The 18,775-nt window shown below is 33.6% G+C and overlaps 1 protein-coding gene across 2 annotated transcripts in view; it reads right to left on the reverse strand.

The window, feature by feature from the left end:
• Positions 1-18,775, reverse strand: part of GRIN2B (glutamate ionotropic receptor NMDA type subunit 2B) — a 661,880-nt gene that overhangs the window by 184,624 nt on the left and 458,481 nt on the right. For both annotated transcript variants that reach the window (XM_031938228.1, XM_031938229.1), the window contains exon 5: positions 15,578-15,692. In XM_031938228.1, the coding sequence (XP_031794088.1) occupies positions 15,578-15,692 (115 nt within the window). The remainder of the gene's footprint in view (positions 1-15,577; positions 15,693-18,775) is intronic.

The following is an 18,775-nucleotide window of genomic DNA, read 5'->3' on the forward strand; positions in this document are numbered from 1 at the left end:
CTACTGTCATTATCCTTTTCAACTCTGACCTTACCTGTATTGCTTATGCCATATAATGATGACTAAACTCTATATTTTTTATTCAAATGTACTTTATTATTTATTCATTTTATTTATGCACTTAATCTTTTCTTTCTGAATATTTAAGACAAACTTTTTAGTAATGATGGAACTTTTCTAGCAGGTTACATTTTGGAGCTAGATATAATCAACACAATGTTATCCTCAAACAGGAGCATTTGGAAGACTTCAGAAGCCAAAGGAAATTTCTCTTCTGGAGTCTGTGAAGTCTCCTCCATCATAGTGGCATACATAGTCTTACGTTATGCCTTTAGATGTTTTCAATTGGGAATCATTCAAAAGAATTATTCCTGTTTTTCTCTGTCAGAGAATCTTGAAAAGATAATGGATAAAAGATTATCCATAATTGTTCTAAAATAGGAAGATATCCTTTTAAAAATCTCTTTAATAATACAAATATAATCTTGATACCTAAACCAAGGAATGTCAAAACAAAGAAAACTATAGATCAATATTTCCAATGAACTTAAAGCAAAAATTTAAATAATTTAAATAATATCAATGATTCTACAGTAACATATCGAAAAATTATACATGATGAGCAAGTTGGATTTACATTAGAAATTCAAAATTGGCTTAGTAATACAAAAGCTATCAACATAAGAGACCATATTAATTACAAGAAAAACAAAATTCATATGCTTATTTCAATAGATAAAAACTTATAATATATATTTATTTCTATCTTTAAAAAGTCTAGAAAAATAAAAAGGTCCCTTATTAATATACTAAGTAATAGCTATCTAGAGCCAAGCAGAATTATATGTCATAGAAATAAACTCAAAACCTTTCCAGGAAGATCAAGAATAAATAAAATATGTTCATCTATTACTACTACTATTTTATATAATGTTTAAATGCAAGCTATAAAAATAAGACAAAAATTTGAAGAAATAAACATAGACAAAGAGAAATAAATTAATGCTTTTTGCTGATAATATAATAGTTTACTTAGAGAATTCTAGAGATTCAACTTTAAAAAATAACCAGAAATTTGTAGAAAATAAACACATAATATATACATATGTATGGGTAAGTATATGTGTATGCATATATACATAGGTATTCATATACATCATCATTTCTGTATATTAAAAACAAAAGCCAGAAGACTGTATAGAAAGAGAAATTCTATTTAAAATAACATGAGAATACACAAAATACTTGTGAATCTACCTACCAAAACATATACAATAACTAGATGAATATAACCACTAAATGCTGTTCACTAAAATACTGACATAAAAAACTGAAGAAATGTTTATTGTTCATAAATTGGTTAAATCAATATAATAAAAATTACAATGCTATTTTATAGAAAGAGTGGGAGGGAAATAACAGTTAAATTAAACTGGAAGGGCAAGATCAAGAATTTAAGGGAAAATAATAAGGGAAAATGGAATGGAATTCACTATAGTTTTACCAGACTTCAAATTATTCTCCAAAGCAGAGACAGACAGAAGAAGAGGGAAGGGAAAGGAAGAGAGAAAGAGAGAAAGACAGAGAGAGACAGAGAGAGACAGAGACAGAGACTGTGGGGGGAGGAAGGGAGGAAGGGAGGAAGGGAAAGAAAGTTGAACAAATAAGGGACACAGAAAAGAGAAAGAGTCTAATAGCCTATTTTTCAATAAAATCAAGTGTGACAGTTACTAGAGTAAAGACTCCCTATTTAATAAAAACGATTGAGAATATTGGAAACCAATAAGGCAGAAATTATGTTTAGGTCAACAATATACAGCCTATACCAAGATAATATTCAAATGAATACATGACTTAGAAAAGGTCATATCATAAACAAATGAAAGAAATAAGAAGGAAAGAGCTCATGTAAGATAAAAATGACCAGGTTTTTTACATAAAATATCTTAAGCTTTTGTACTTATAAAACCAGCTAAGATTAAAAAATAAAACGTTTACTGGAGGGAGGGGGAAATTTGCAGTAAGTTTCTCAGATAAAGGTCTCATTTCTAAGATACATAAGGAACTACTTCAAATTTATGAGAATAAAAAGTGTTCCCCCATAGATAAAAGGTAAAGGGGCATGAAAAAATAACTTTAAAAAGAATAATCTAATCTAGCAATAGTCATATAAAATGCTCTAAATTCCAAACAATTAGAGAAATGGAAATTAAAACAACTTTTTAGATATCATCTCATTCTTTTTAAATTGGCAAATTTGTCCCCAAAAATAGAATAATTAAAAATGTTGAAAGGAGTCTGGAGAAGAAAAAATGTTCATGTACTACTAGGTGATGATATGAATTAGTCCAGCTATTTTAAAAACAATATTAAATTATGACCCCAATATAACTAAGTTGTACATATTTTTTGACCCAGAAATACTATTACAAGGCCTATACTCCAAAAAGCTCAAAAAAGAGGAAAAATATCTAAATATCTAAAATATTCAGAGCAGAACTTTTGGTAGTAGCAAAGACATGAAAACTAAGTGCCCATAACAAGACTCCTTGGGCATAGTATGGTATATTGAGGCATTAAATTATTACTATGCTATGAGAAATGATGAAGATAGTTACAGACAAAACTTGGAAAGACTTATAGGGACTTATGCAGAGTAAAGTGGGCAAAACCAAAATAACTATTTAAACAATAACAACAATATTGTGGGAAAAAATAATGCTTAACAACTCTGATCAATGCAATGTCCAGCTATAATTGCAAAGCATTAGTATGTTATCCACATTCTTAAAGAAAAGTGTTAGGTTAAAAATTTAAACAAGTCATATATTTTTATAAATTGCTAATGTGGTCATTTATGCATGTTTATTATGAGGGTTTTGTTTTTCTTTTTTCTTTTCCCAATAAGGGATAGATGAGAAAAAATCTAATAAATATTCATTGTAAAACTTTTTCTAAAAAAATTAAAAAAGCAAGGCTATAAAAGAACATTTTGCTAAGTTCAAATTACTTTCCCCCACCCAATTCACAAGCAATGAGTAAAATGGTATGATATTCTCTATATCTTTCAGTTAACTGTGAAATATTAAAGTTTTGATCTATTGTTGAATATCATTTATAAAAGGTTGCTTGTTCTCTACTATGCTCTAATAGATCATCTAATTGAAGATTCTTTTCATTTATGGAAAGGTGACACATAAAGACTTTGATTAGATGGGATAATAAACATATTGATGGAATTCCTTAGATGCCTCTTTTAAATATTAAGAAAGTCTGAATTTTTTCCCATAACCCTTGCTTCAGATGTTTACGTATTAGTCTTTCAATGTCCTTATAATTGGGCTGCCTCCTGTAAAGATTGCCTCTGAAACATTTGCAGTATGGTTGTTTTGCCCATCTTTATTCTCTTCAGTATCATTTCTACCTCCATCAGGGACTTTAATATTAAGGTCCAAGTAGTGCTTTCATAGTTTTTCATGGAGAATCATTTATTGCAATATATATTTTAAAATCATTTCCATTTTTCTTCTGTTAATCCTCAGTATCTGTCCTTAAATATCCATATGGTGACTTTGCTTTGTTGGATATATTGTCAAACTTTCTTTAAACTAGAATTACCTTCTGATGCTTCTCATTGCTTTATGAGACAATATGGCTCATGCTATCTATTATCAAAAGACAGCACAGTGTAATCAAAAAAGCACCAGATTTGTAGTTAGGAAGATCTGAGTTCAAATCTTACCTTAGACTCTTATTAGCTATATGACTTTGGCTAAGTCACTTTTTTTGAGCCTCAGTTTCTAAATCTGTAAAATGAGAGGAATGCACTTGTGAGATCCCTTCTAGCTCTGAATCTGTGATCCTATACATTGTCTTGGTAAAAAGAAAATTATAAAATCAATATTTTTTAATAAATAATACCTCCCCATTTGGCAAGTAGGATGTTTGTTGACTAAGATGCTTTCTGTAATCTTTGGGTCTATTCATTATATCAATTAATTTATGTTAAACTTCTATATAAAACTATTTTTGTGTCAATGTCATCTCTGTTGTCCATTTCCTATTTTTTCATCATACTTGCTTCAAGCATTGTTTATCAAGTTGTTTTAATTGTATGACATTTGTTTTTTCATTACTATTTTTTTCTTCTTTTTTGCTAAATCTGATCTTAGCTCTGACAAACCAAAGCTCTATTTATTTATAAACAGCTGATTCAGAGATAACTCCCACATCAAGAAGTTTTTTTCCCCTCCCTGTTTATTAAAGTAATGCTTGTTCATTTCACAGCTCATGGTTTCAAAATTCCAACTAGAAAAATAAAAAAAAAAGTTTATGTGAAGGGATAGGAATGGAATTGAATTAATACATTCTTTGTTAGTTAATTTCTTCCCAATCCAGTTGATGTAATCAGAAAAAGTAATAAAAGAGAAAATCAAATGTGAATATTATCAAAGGTTTTTACTATATTATCTTTTTTATGAGATATAAAAAATGCTCTAATAAAAAACTTATTGAATTAGGGAACACCTCACGATTGGATCAAAGATAATTGGTCATCAAACTGAAAAGTTTTTGTACAAACAAAACTAATGCAGACAAGATTAGAAGGGAAGCAATAAACTGGGAAAATATTTTTACAGTCAAAGGTTCTGATAAAGGCCTCATCCAAAATATATAGAGAATTAACTCTAATTTATAAAAAATCAAGCCATTCTCCAATTGAAAAATGGTCAAAGGATATGAACAGACAATTCTCAGATGAAGAAATTGAAACTATTTCTAGTCATATGAAAAGATGCTCCAAGTCATTATTAATCAGAGAAATGCAAATTAAGACAACTCTAAGATACCACTACACACCTGTCAGATTGGCTAAGATGACAGGAAAAAATAATGATGATTGTTGGAGGGGATGCGGGAAAACTGGGACATTGATGCATTGTTGGTGGAGTTGTGAACGAATCCAACCATTTTGGAGAGTAGTTTGGAACTATGCTCAAAAAGTTATCAAACTGTGCATACCCTTTGATCCAGCAGTGTTACTACTGGGATTATATCCCAAAGAGATTATAAAGAAGGGAAAGGGACCTGTATGTGCACGAATGTTTGTGGCAGCCCTTTTTGTAGTGGCTAGAAACTGGAAACTGAATGGATGTCCATCAGTTGGAGAATGGCTGAATAAATTGTGGTATATGAAAATTATGGAATATTACTGTTCTGTAAGAAATGACCAACAGGATAATTTCAGAAAGGCCTGGAGAGACTTACACTAACTGATGCTGAGTGAAATGAGCAGGACCAGGAGATCATTATATACTTCAACAACAATATTATATGATGACCACTTCTGATGGACCAGGCCATCCTCAACAACCAGATCAACCAAATCATTTCCAGTGGAGCAGTAATGAACTGAATCAGCTATGCCCAGAAAAAGAACTCTGGGAGATGACTAAAAACCATTACATTGAATTCCCAATCCCTATATTTATGCCCACCTGCATTTTTGATTCCCTTCACAAGCTAATTGTACAATATTTCAGAGTCTGATTCTTTTTGTACAGCAAAATAACGTTTTGGTCATGTATACTTATTGTGTATCTAATTTATATTTTAATATATTTAACATCTACTGGTCATCCTGCCATCTAGGGGAGGGGGTGGGGGGGTAAGAGGTGAAAAATTGGAACAAGAAGTTTGGCAATTATTAATGCTGTAAAGTTACCCATGCATATATCCTGTAAATAAAAGGCTATTAAAGATAAATTCAAAAAAAAAAAAAAAAGATAATTGGTCATATCCCAGGTAGCTCTTAAACACTAAGATACTCTCATATGGAGATGATATGATACTCAGTTATGATTGTGATTTATGGCATCATAAAAGAGATCCATCTATAAAAGAATAACCTAGTTCTTGAGAATCATTCCTTTCCTCTCAGCCTTTAGGCAGGATTTAGGAAGGATTTCTACCTTCTTCTCCTTCCTCCTTTCCTCTATCAATAATAATGTCTTACAATGGAACTTTTTGCTTCATAGAAATCATTGCATAAAAGAAGGAGTAGATCCTGTGAATCAAGGCAGGAGAATTCTGAGAGAGCTGATCTTGACTGTTCAGAATTTGGCTATGGAGAGAGCCTAGCCCAGGGAGCCCAGATGAGTGATATAACTAGCAAACAAGCTGTGATCTGGGGAGGGGGGAGTATGAGGACACTAGTGGAAGGGAAAGGACATCAGTATCCTGTAGTACTGGAGGTTTGAGTTATCTTGGTCACATCTATGTTCCCTAAGTACGTACTTCTCTGTTAGAATACTCTGTATGCCTACCCTTCCCAATGACACTGTGTGTACTTGTGTTAAAGTGTACCACAACACATGGCTATGATGGGAATGCTTTGTTAATATTATTCTTATAATGCCAACTCAGAAAAAATGTCTTTGCTTTGAGCTAGATGTGTCCTCTGTTGACCGTTATAAAGATAAGTATGATTGGGATGTCTTATGAGCTATAGTTTTAGAAGCAAGAAAAACCTGAAATCTCAGGGTAATTATCTCCCTGGAAACACAAAAAGTGAGAGTTGGGGCTGTATATTCTAGAGGAGGCACAATGTATAAAAATTAAACAATAAAAATTAAAACAGAATGGAAAGTTATATTTTTCACAGTTATGCCCAAAATAAAAATATTAGACAGACATGGACTGGAAAAGATCATAAAAGACAAAAATCAATCTGTTATATAAAATTTAAAAGTTTTGTGCAAATAAAATACATGAAGCTAGACTCAGAACAAAAGTTATAATCTGGGAATAAATCCTCATACTTCATAACTATGAATCTATTTTGACAATGAAAATCTATAGGGAACCAATAGAACTATAAGATTGGGAGTCATTTACTACTAGAAAATGGGTTAAGGATTATGAACAGTATTCAAAAGAAAAAATATAAATAATCAACAGTATCTGAAAACATATTTGAAATTGCTAAAAACCAGATTTACAAAAATAAATTAAAATAATCCAGGGTCATTACCTCCCATCCACCAAGGATGCTAAAGAATAGTATTGTTATTGTTCAGTCAGTCATGTTTCACTTTTCGTGACCTTATGGACCATGTTTGTCCATGAGGTTTTCTTTACAAATATAGTAAAGTGGTTTGCTATTTCTTTCTCCAGTGGATTAAGGCATAGTTTATTCTCTTGCCCATGATCACACAACTAGTTAGTTTCTGAAACTAGATTTGAACTCAGGTCTTCTTGTCTCCTAACACAGTATTCTATCCACTGAGTCATCTAACTGCTCCCAAAGGAGAGACAATCCCATTAAAATAGTAAGGTGTGCAGGAAACATGCTATTTTTTTGTCTATGGAATTATGATTTGATTCAACTGTCATGAAAAACAATTTGGAGATAAATGAGAAAAGTAATTAAATTGTTCTTATTAGAGATTCTACTCTAAGAATGGTAAGAAGAGAATCACGTTTGAAAATATCCCCTTTATGCTACTTTCTCCATAGCCCAGGTTCACACAACTAGTAAGTGTCAGATGTCTTAAGTCACATTAGAACTCAGGTCCTCTTGACTTCAGAGCCAATGCTCTATCCACTGCACCATCTGGCTACCCCTGGGGGCAATTTCTTATAAATATATGTAGCATCCATAAGAAAAGTACGTTCAACATTACAATTACAATAGTAGTGTGACTACTATTTTTAAATATGTGTGACTAAGATAACCAATAACTTTCAATAGTTCAGAGATTGGGATTCTTTATTAAAGTCTTCACACAGGATAAGAGTAGATATACTGTTTGCTGGATCTGTGGCTCAGCTGAATTCTTAGGGTCTACTCATTTCCATAATTTCTGCATTACTATCAGGGAATTGTCTTTGAGTGACTGGCCCTTTTCAATTTGGAATATGTCTGTATTTCCTAATTGGACTTCAAAACTCTTCAACTGGCAAACTCTTGAACTGCTGAATGGGGTGTGTCCTGCTCTGCTGCTAGATGCCAGGACCAATAAGGAGGGAGAAAAAAGTTCCCTCCTTTCCCTTCCCTTTCCCAAAGAAGTATCTCCTCCACAAAATGTCCCTTGGCTAGAATTTCTCCCACTCTCAAACAGTTGAAATTCATCCAGGGCTTAGCTTTCAAAGCCCCCAAGGGGTATTGTTAATGTGTTTACTTATCCAATTGTTCCCTTCTTGACTCAGAGAGGTATTTGCATCTCATAAAGGGATCACTGGGATCATTTGGCATCTCATTCTAACCCCATTAAAACTTCATCAGGTATGGCTGTTCTGTGACTATATCAATTGAACTGGGGGGAAGAGGAGAGCATTATATCCTTTTATTAGATGTAGAAAATGTTCATAGCAATATTATTTATGATAGCAAAAAGCTACATTTTATACACACACACAGAGGCAAAAATTGGGAGTGTATATTCCTTATATTCCTTAGAATATAAAGTTTATTTTTAATGACATAATTTGAAACAATGGAGAATGAGAAAGCAGAGCAAAAGAATAATGTAGATAATCACTAAGACATTATAAATCAGTCATAGAGGCAAAGATTGAATAAAATCAGCCCTAACGTAATAGGCAATGTTAGCACTGCACTACAAAGGACATCCTATTTATTTCTATTAATAATTTACAAACTTTCAATGAGAATGTGTTTAATAAGGTTACTAGTATAGGTATTTGTTGGGAAGTAGCTGCTCCCTTGAAACAAACTGTATTAATTTTCTGAGAGAGGGAGAGACAGGCAGAGAAAATGGCCTCTAAGTCAAGGGAAAAAAAAAAACAACTAGAAATGAGTATAGGAGGAAAATGAATTGTGCATGGCACAAATAATATACTGTTAAATAATATAAAAATCATTTTAAAGCAAATGAAGTCTCTGATGTCAATGAAGAAAGGCTGGCTTTTGGGGAAGGGGGACTTAGAGAATGGTCTTTTGTCTGTAAGCAAAAATCTAGCCTCAGTAAAAAGGAAGTACAACAATTTGATAACCAATTTTTTTAGAAAGTAGAAGGCAAGAAGAGGAATGAAAATTCTCAGATCCAAATGTTAATGGGCCAAAATGGCAGAAGATACAGTAAAATATCATCAAAGGACAAAGAAGCTGAAAAGATTTAAAAACACTATAGGCAAAGATATCAAAATTTGAACAAAGAAGCCAGAGAGATAATTTAAGATGAAGTAAGATAATATTGGTAAAGCACTGCTGCAGTGCCTAGAACATCATAGGTGCTTAATAAATGCTCATTTCCTTTCTCTTTTAAGAGTCATTAGATTATTAGAAAAATACAAAGAACATGTTTAATCATTATTTTCTAGAAAATTACTCAGAAAAAGTTCCCAGAATCCTTAAAATGAAGGAACAGACTATATAGTTAAGTATATAGTTAAGTTAAGTAACAGTTAAGTACCGTTAGAGATAAAAATGTCAAAATCAACTTAACCAGATACATTTTTACCAAAACCAAGAGTTTTACCCATAAAGAGAGACTCTTGCAAGTGGTTTAGAGGAAAAATCACCTCTTAAGGTGCTTTAGAATCACATAGAATATTCACCCTCATTAGAAAATACAAAAAAAAAGAGGAAATATAATTTACACAGAGTTAAAGGAATTGAGCTTTGCCTTAAAATCTTCTAACAAAATGATTGTTAGAAAAATATATAAATATTTTATGTATATATCTTTAATCCCAACTCCAAATTTAGAAACATTTTAAAGAAAAGAAAATCTAGATAAAGCATTTAATATAAAAAAATTAGACCAAGAAAATGCCTCTAGGTAATTATTGGAAAAACTGTTGGGGAATAATTTGATATGCCCACTCTAGGTAAAATCTGAATCACTAAATCAATAGATACATATTTCTTGGAAAAAACTAAAAAACTATATAGGGTAAATTGTCTCATAGTTAAATTATTAGGATCTGGAATTTCTTTACAGAGTAGTTGTGATAAAAGGACCCTGGAAAATGGTTTCATAGCTACTTGGGATGAGCAAAAATATAGAGGTTTTCTTATGATCACAATGGTATTAGATGACATGTGGGATGAATGCTAAGAATCATAGAGAGAATTGTACTTCGTTTTGTACCTATGCATTTCTAAGAATAGGTTCAACCTGCATAAATACTCCAAGTCATTTAGAATAAAATGCTAAGCCCTGGCACTCTTTTTAGGTGAGAACATTTCACAATTGAATCAATCAGAAGTATGAACTAGATCTGGCCATCTCTATTCTATTAAAGGCATTTCAGTTAAATTGAAAAAGAAATCAAGAGGGATGTGGTCCTTGTATAAAACCAGTAAGCTACCTTGGAATCAAAGATTTGGATGTTTAATATCTTAAAGTGAAAGCTTTCCAGCCAGTCTTCTGAAAAGGAATCCTTAGGGAAGAGGAGGAAGGAAAGGGACCATAGTTCCAGCCTTCTTGGCTGCATTTTCCTCCCCACTCTCCCTGCCTTTGCCCCTAAAAGAGAACTTCCAGAATTTAGAAGGACCAGATGATTTCAACTCTCTTAGGCTTCCTACTAGTGTCCTTGAGAAAACAAGGGCTGATGGCAGTGTCTGCATTAGGAGCCAAGGATTGATTGCATGTGATAAGCAAAGGCAGATTCAAGGTTCTACAAGGAGACTAGCAGAAAAATTACATGCTAACTCAAGGGAATATCTTGACGACTCCAGAAGAAAAAAATATTTTGAAGAGATATCAGTTACCATTTGCCACCCTTATTCTCTAAGATTGAGACCACTTTCCCCCAGCTCTTTCTGTACTTATTGGGAGAGTGTTACAGACATAAACATATTTTTTCTTGGGGGGGAAGGGAGAAGGAAAATGGAGCAGAATGCTTTAATTGTCACACCAAAGTAAAAAATAAATAAAAGCTAATTGCTGTTAATCTTTGGGGGGATTCGTAATCAATTGGGACTCATAAGATTAAATATTAGAAAGACATCTCCCAGCATCTCAGGTCTGTCCCTAGAACCTTTTGAAAGATATAGTATCTATCTTAGGGCTCCATCTGCCATTGCTTGTTGGGGTTGGGAAAGAAATTCCAGAACATATGTATGCATATATAATGTTATATCCTCGTGATATTTTCAATCATGTTGATTTTTGCTGAATTTGATGAACAAAGGGTGAAAAGAATTGGTTAAGATAAACTAAAAGGGCTTTTAATGTAGTTAACATTTAGCATATACATTAAAAATTGTAAGGGAAAAATTGATGATTAAAAAAAGAAAACAAAAATGCATGTTTCCTAATATCTCATATCAATTCTCTCAGTCTTAGCTTAAATATATATCCTTTGATTCTACTGTCAAAAAATGGAAAACAACTTGTCCCAATCTTCTACACAATAATTAATATACTTTGTTAGAAAAAATAGCAATCTTAGCCTTTTCCTTATCTAACTAAATGATCCCTAATTCTCTAAGCCTTTGTTAATCAGGTTTGTTTTCTAGTCTCTTGATCCAAGTACTCAGGTCAAAGTGATTAAAAATAGCACATGGATCTGTCAATGGTTCCAGCTTCAGTTTGTTCAAAAATTCCTTCTGGAATTGAAGAAGTGAGCCAGGATGTGCCCCAAATGCTCCCTAATATGACAAGGTAGAGTGCACATCCCCTGCACTGCACAACACCCTTCCTCACTCCCAAGTGTCTACCAGTTGTCAGTTTTGGAAGAAGAAAGCTTCTGGGTTTTTTTGTTTATTTGTTTGTTTGTTTGTTTTTGTTTGGTGTTGGGTTCTTTTGTATGGAGCAGGGAAGAGACCACAGAATTTCCACAGTAATGCATTATATAGTCCTTAGGTTCCAATATATATGGGGATTTGGAGTTTGGAGGGAATGGAGGTAGTAGACAGTATAACTGTCTTGCTCCAGAAACTGAAAGAAGCAAATTAATACTCTCTAACACTGCTGTCTAAATCTTACAGCTTCAATAATAAAAGCAAACCCCCTTTTGTTTTGCTATTGGGGGAGGGAAGGACCAGGGTATTTAATATTTCACAGTATTACTTCTAAGAGGTATAGATGGTCACCTATAACTCCTATCTTTTCTTGGGTATCTTCAGATGGGTCTTACCAGAATTCATTGTTAATTCACCATGATATCAGAGTTAATTAAGGAGGGTCCTGAAAATTACAATACCATGAACTGAGAGCATTCCTCCCTAGGAAGGAGGAAATTTCATAGAGAGGATGTGACCTCTTTTTGTAGTAGGGTATAGAGAAAATGTGGAGAAATTGTATCATACATAGTCCCCTTGAATTTTGACCTAGACTGCTCTATTTAAGCTCTGTTTACATCTTTCATCTTCAGAATGCACCATCATAATTTCTCAAAGTTATTACTCAGAACACACCCCTCCTACATTTCAGTTTTATTATCCTCATTTTAGGGATGATGAAATGGAAGCACAGAGCAGTAGCAATTGAGCAAACCAAGAGAGGTTGTGATCAAGCCCCAGAACGCTAAATGCTTTTCTGAGCATTTTCTGCATTCCTGATAATACTCTTGGCTCTACTGAGGGATAGTTTTTCTGGCCACGACCAGCACCACCCCCCTCCATTAAATTTAAAGATAGAAATTTTTATACATAGATACACACACAAAATTATTAGTTTGTTAGTTAACAATAGTTAAAGAGCATTTATAAAATTATCAGGCATTGTGCTGTTTGCAATTTTTGTCTCATTTGATCTTTGAATCAGTCACCTTGAAAATGTTTATAAAATTATCCACATTTTGAAGTTGAAGAAACTGAGATAAACAGAAGTCACAGAGTTAGGAAGCATCTAAAGCTAGATTCGATCTCGAATTCAAATCCCATTAAGAGACATACATATCTCTTAATGAATATCAATTCTTATCTAGTGTTTTATTTCTTTTTCTAACCTTTTATCCTCTTCTAATAGCTCAAAAAGTGCTGGCCTAAGTGTCTAATTGCAACAGACTGCAATACATAACTTTCTAAATGAAGCAGATGGACAGGTCTGTGGCTTTAAAAAATTGCGATTTTTACAAGTATAAGGTAATGTTCCAGAAAGTACATTTCAATAGGTAGAACTTATTTCTTGCATGAAACAGTTTACTAGATCATACCCTATCCTGAAGGTTCTTCACCATCCTTGAGATTTTGAAGTACTCTGATAACTGCATGGTGAAAACCTCATTCCAAATTTGGGGAGCGTATGAGCTCCCTCATGATCTCTTCTTATGATCACTCCTACTATATTACAGTTTTTTAGGAAAGGAACAAAGTGGCTAAAAACACATTATTAAATTGTTTCAGCATAGACACATGCAAGTAACAGCTGTCTTCAACTAGCAGCTTTGGTCCTTTTATCATCATCCATAGATCACCTTATCTTTTTCCTGATTTTTACCTTTTATTCTTCCACTGTATGAAACTGAAAATTATGAAAAAAATTAGAGCTGGGAGGAAGTTCAGCAATGATCTAGTCCATTCTTCTTATTTTGTAAATAAGGAAACTGAGGCCCAGAAGTCAGTTTGGGACATTCTGAATTGGGACAAACTGCAGTGAAGCAACAAAATGTACTTATTTTAAACAATCCATGTTTAGAGCATAGCATAGAAGGCAGGATTGTAGTGTATTTGGGTTTCCCAAACAAATAATATTATAGAACCCTTTGGAATGGAAAGAGAAAATTGTCAGTTACAGAATCTTAGACAATTGCTTACTATTAAGAAGATATGAATGGGGGAAGGAAAGGATTGACAAATTGGAAGAAAGACAAGAATGGAAAGGAAAAAGGTCATAGAAGCCAACAGGAAAAGACTAATAGAATTTTAGACTTCAGGGAGTTCTTAGAGTTATCTATATCAATCCCCCTCATTTAACAAACAGGCAAACTGAGGTACACAGAAAAAAACATAATTTACTATATAAATCACATAGATAAATCATTCTTTCATAAGTAGAACTGGGATCAGATCTCCTGATTCACTGACTAGTAAGATCTGCATTGTACTACACAGTGTCAACAAATTCACTGGATAAATCATTCAGAAATCAAGGAGGATGAGATTATGCAAAACTTATTTTGTCAATCAAGTCATGAAAAGACTTTGAGAGACAAATTTCCATGGAATTGTGGTAATAGAAACAAATTTGCAAAGGTTTAGTTAGTAGTCAGGTGGTGGGTTTGGCACTGAAGGTTCAAGATACAATAAGAGGACAAAAAAAAGATTTTATTTGTTTATTTGTTTGGTTTCTTAGGGCTAGATAAAGGGTAAACAGTGTTAGAGAACAGTTGAAGATGCAAGAGAGGTGCTATTTTTATTTTTTATTCTTGGACCCCTGAAACCAAGAACAATGCTTTATAAATAGCAGGTATTCTGTGAGTATATGTTGAACTGAACTGTATTTGTTAAATTTATGGATTCAAAGTCCCAAGGATTTATGAAGGAAATGGGATTAACAGAACATTGTAGTAGTTCAATCTTTAAAAAGAACCTTGTTCACAACATGAGCCTGCTGGATGCATTTTCACACAATCTCAGTAACACTAATTCCTCCTCTGGAGATAAACATAAAGATCTTTTTACACATCTGGATTCCACAATACATTTTGAATTATTCTATCTCCTCTGCATTAGAGAAAAGCAGCTAGAATAAGAGGGAAATAAACTCAGGGAGGAGGGAATCGCTTTGGAGGAAATGCTAGCACAGCAGCCATTAAAAGCCAAGGAAAATGAACAACCTGTAGCTAATAAACAAGTGACTTTGGTGTGTAGTGAAAGCTTTCCGTCTGAAGTGTAAGACCCTCAATTCTGCTTATTATTCAATATATCCCGTTCACATACTTAGGTAACAGAACCACAGAGATAAGATTGTGATGTGAGGCCATTTGTTCTTTTACTAAGAGAACAGTTCTTTCAAGTACGTCTCTTCTCAGATTTGAGATATGAGAGAGACAACCAGGGCCCTCACTCTCAATTAGCTACAATATTTTTTTTCAAATAGCAGTGGAAGCTTTCAACCTTTTCACTGATATTTTCATTTTCCTGGAGGACTAGGAAAACTACCGTTAAGTATGAACCACAAGAATGAATCTCTAATTGTAACATTTCAAGACACCATATCAAATCAAGTAATCAATTCCCTAGTCTACCTGATCATTTGGTTGCTCTTATTAAGTGGCTACAAGCAGAGTACATAAGATACTCTCCATCTCAATTATACTGGAGGCAAGATTTCTACCCTCAAATTAATTCTACTATATATTTATAATCTACTAAAAATCAGAGTTCAAAGCTAAGCTAGCGCAGAACCAAAAATGAATATAATTCCCTTTAGAGCCAGCAGCCTCTTATGAAAACTAACATAAGAATGAAGATATACATTTGTGAACCAGCTATGTTACCAAAGGTATTAGTATATTTGTCCATCCTGAAATTAGAGAATGATCTGGTCTCTCCAATGTGGAAGTTCAAGTTCAAGTCCTGTGGAAGTATCTTTCCTCCACCCAATTTACATTCTCTCCTCTCTACCTTAGTCTGAGAATTACCAAAGGTATGTCCTACCCTCTCCCATTTCCTCTCCTTGGTCAGAAGGATTATCACCAATTTGGGATGCATCTGGTAGCCATCCTCGCTGAAGGACAGATTCCTCCCCTCAAAAGTCACATTGATTAGATACCTAGAAATATAAAAAGAGAGAGAGAAAGATTAAGCATGGATATAGGTTTGTTAGAAACAATGCTATAAAAATCTTATGCCTCCAACTCTGTTCTGTTAGGAAGCTAAAATGAATATATATCAAAATAGGAAAAAAAAAGCTTCAATGCAGAAGAAGAAATGTATGAAGACTTAGAACAACGCATAGAGAGAAGAGTGGGAAGTAGGAGCAGTAAATTCAGAGAAATGAACTTTCAAGTAATAAAGCAGAAAGAAGAAAATAAAATTAAAAAACAAGACATGGAAGGGAAACAGTGAAATTACAAGATAGTATGAGAATGAAATATGAAAAAGTACTAGGAAAAATAACAAGAAATAAAAACTTAAAAAAGGAAGGCAAATATAGGGAGGAAATGAATGCCAAAAGAATTTCTCTCTTTTTTAAAACTGTGAGCAAATAACCATGATACACAAAATCTAACATTCATAAACACTGCTGGGTCAAATAAAATATACATCAGAGTTAATCTGATACATATTCAATAATATATATATATATATATCATAAACATTGTGCTGCATGCTAATTGAGCATATACTGAAAATGGTGAGGACATCTCAAAAACAAATTTCATTTATTTCAAAGTTTTCCCAATTCTGTTTCCAGTTGGTCAGACCTGGTACAGAACATAACTTTGCTTAGATTTTTCTGAAAAACCAGAGAACTAAGATCTAAAATACTAGATACTAGGTATAGGATACTCATAAAGTTACAGCCAATTTCCCCAGAGTTAGGGGAGTGTCTAGGAGAAACCTATTATTACAACCTGTACCTTTATCCTTACCATAGCATAGGGGTTGAAAGATGCTGAGGAGGCAAAAACAATAGCGTTTTTGAAAGAAAAAATAGAGAGCAGCTCCAGGATAAGCTAAGGGAGGCAAAAGCTGTAAAGTTTTGAAAGGAAAACTAGAGAGCAACTTCAGAATAACTGGAAGAAGGAAGATGCTCTCTGAGGATCTTTTGAAGATAAGTAACACACATAATTCATGAAGATTCAAATATATATAGGCTTCCTCAATTCTTGAGCAGAGCACATCAATAAATCAATCAATCAACAAGCATTTATTAAACATCTCCTATGAACCAGGAACTGTGATAAACTCTGAAATTATAAAAACAGGAATGGAAAAATCCCTTTTCTCAAGGATCTTATATGTGAGAAAATATACATGGATATGTGTGTGTGTGTGTGTGTGTGTGTATACACACACACACACACATATATATATATATATATATATATATATATATATATATAAGTTTATCTATAAAATAAATGTATATGTGGGAAAATATTTTAAAATACAGGGTAATTAAGGAGGAAAATCACCAGAAGTTAGGGGAAATCAGGAAAGACATTGTACAGAAGGTGGTGCTAAAGGTGTATTGAAGGAAATGAAAGATTTAATGAAAGAGGTACAGATGAGGAGGTAATGTTTTTCAATCATGGGAGAAGGTCAGTGTAAAGATAGAGAGAGATAGGAGATGGAATACCATGAATCAGGAACAGAGAGAAGGCCAGGTTGACTGACTTGTAGAACATGAGAAGGTTGAACTAGGTAGGGGCCATATTATGAAAAACTTTAAATGTCAAACAAAAGACTTTCTTCCTTTCTTTCTTTTTCCTTCCTTCCATTCTTTCTTTTTCTTTCCTCTCTCTCTCTCTCTCTTTCCCTTCCTTCCTTCCTTCCTTCCCTCCTTTCTTCACTTTTTCTTTTTCCTTCCCTCTCTCGCTCCTTCCTTCCTTCCTTCCTTCCTTCCTTCCTTCCTTCCTTCCTTCCTTCCTTCCCTCCTTCCTTCCTTCCTTCCTTTCTTTTTTCCTTTCTTCCTTCCTTCCTTTCAGGTAATCAAGAATACTGCTCATGTCATGTCATGTCATGTAAACTGTCTGAGGCCATATTTGAACTCAAGGATCAGTGCTCTATCTACTGTTGCCCCCAAAACATTTATTTATTATACTAGATATGATAAAGAACTGCTGGAGAGTGCTGGCTGAGTTTAGGATTGTCAGACTTGCAGTTGAAGAAAATCAATTGGACAGCTATATGAAGCCATCACAATAGTCTAGGTAAGAGAGGATGAGAAGCTGGACTCTTGATATTAAAGTGTTAGCAGAGAGAATGGAACAGCTTTCAAAGATGTTAAGGAAGTACAAATGACCAAATATATTGAGTAACTGGATATTTGAGATGAGAGAGGTGAGGAATCAAGGATAAAACTAAATTTATGAACTGGGAGTGGTGGAGACTAAAAGGAAGGTGAAGACCTTGACAGAAACAGGGAATTTTGAAAGACAGGTGGCCTTAAAGAAAAGATAATGAGTTTTGGTTTGAATACATTGAGTTTGAGATGTCTCCAGGAAATTCAATTTAAAATGTCAAATGGGTAGTTGGTGATGTGGAAGAGAGACTGGGTTGGATATAGAGATCCAGAATCATCAGCATAGATATGATAATCAAACCCAAGAGGGTAAGATCATTAAGAGATAAAGTAGAGAAAGAGAATATGGCCTAGAGGAGAACTTAAAAAAAATTACTCACAAATAGGGGATATGATATTATGTGGGAAAAGGTGAAGAACTTACAGATTAAGCACATATTGATCAGACACTGTTAGCTAAAGTAGATCAAGCCTACAGGCCTCAGTTTCGGCTTCTCCAGAATCACGTGATTTTAGATAAGGCCTGGACTATACTCCATTGTCCAACGAAGGGAGTGGCCAAAAAACTGTATATCACCTTGTCTACTACATTCCACTGGCCAACTAGGGGAACAGTAGACTTATGTGATCAATCACAACATATAGAGGGCAGGATTTTGAAGGTTCTTTGTCTGAAATGTATAAAAGCTGTAAGCATTTTCAAGGCTCTGGCCCTATCTTGCTGTGAAATTTGGCTCGCAGACCAGGATGGGATAGATCCGCTTCTCGAGAATCTAATAATAATTCTGCTTTCTATGAGTGATCTCTGTAGTAGTCAAATTGGGTGGGTCTTTTTGTCCCAAACAATCAGCAAAGGATATTAAAAAGAAGTTGTTGGACAGATA

The sequence above is a fragment of the Sarcophilus harrisii genome, chromosome 5, assembly GCF_902635505.1.
Source record: "Sarcophilus harrisii chromosome 5, mSarHar1.11, whole genome shotgun sequence".
NCBI lineage: Eukaryota > Metazoa > Chordata > Mammalia > Dasyuromorphia > Dasyuridae > Sarcophilus > Sarcophilus harrisii.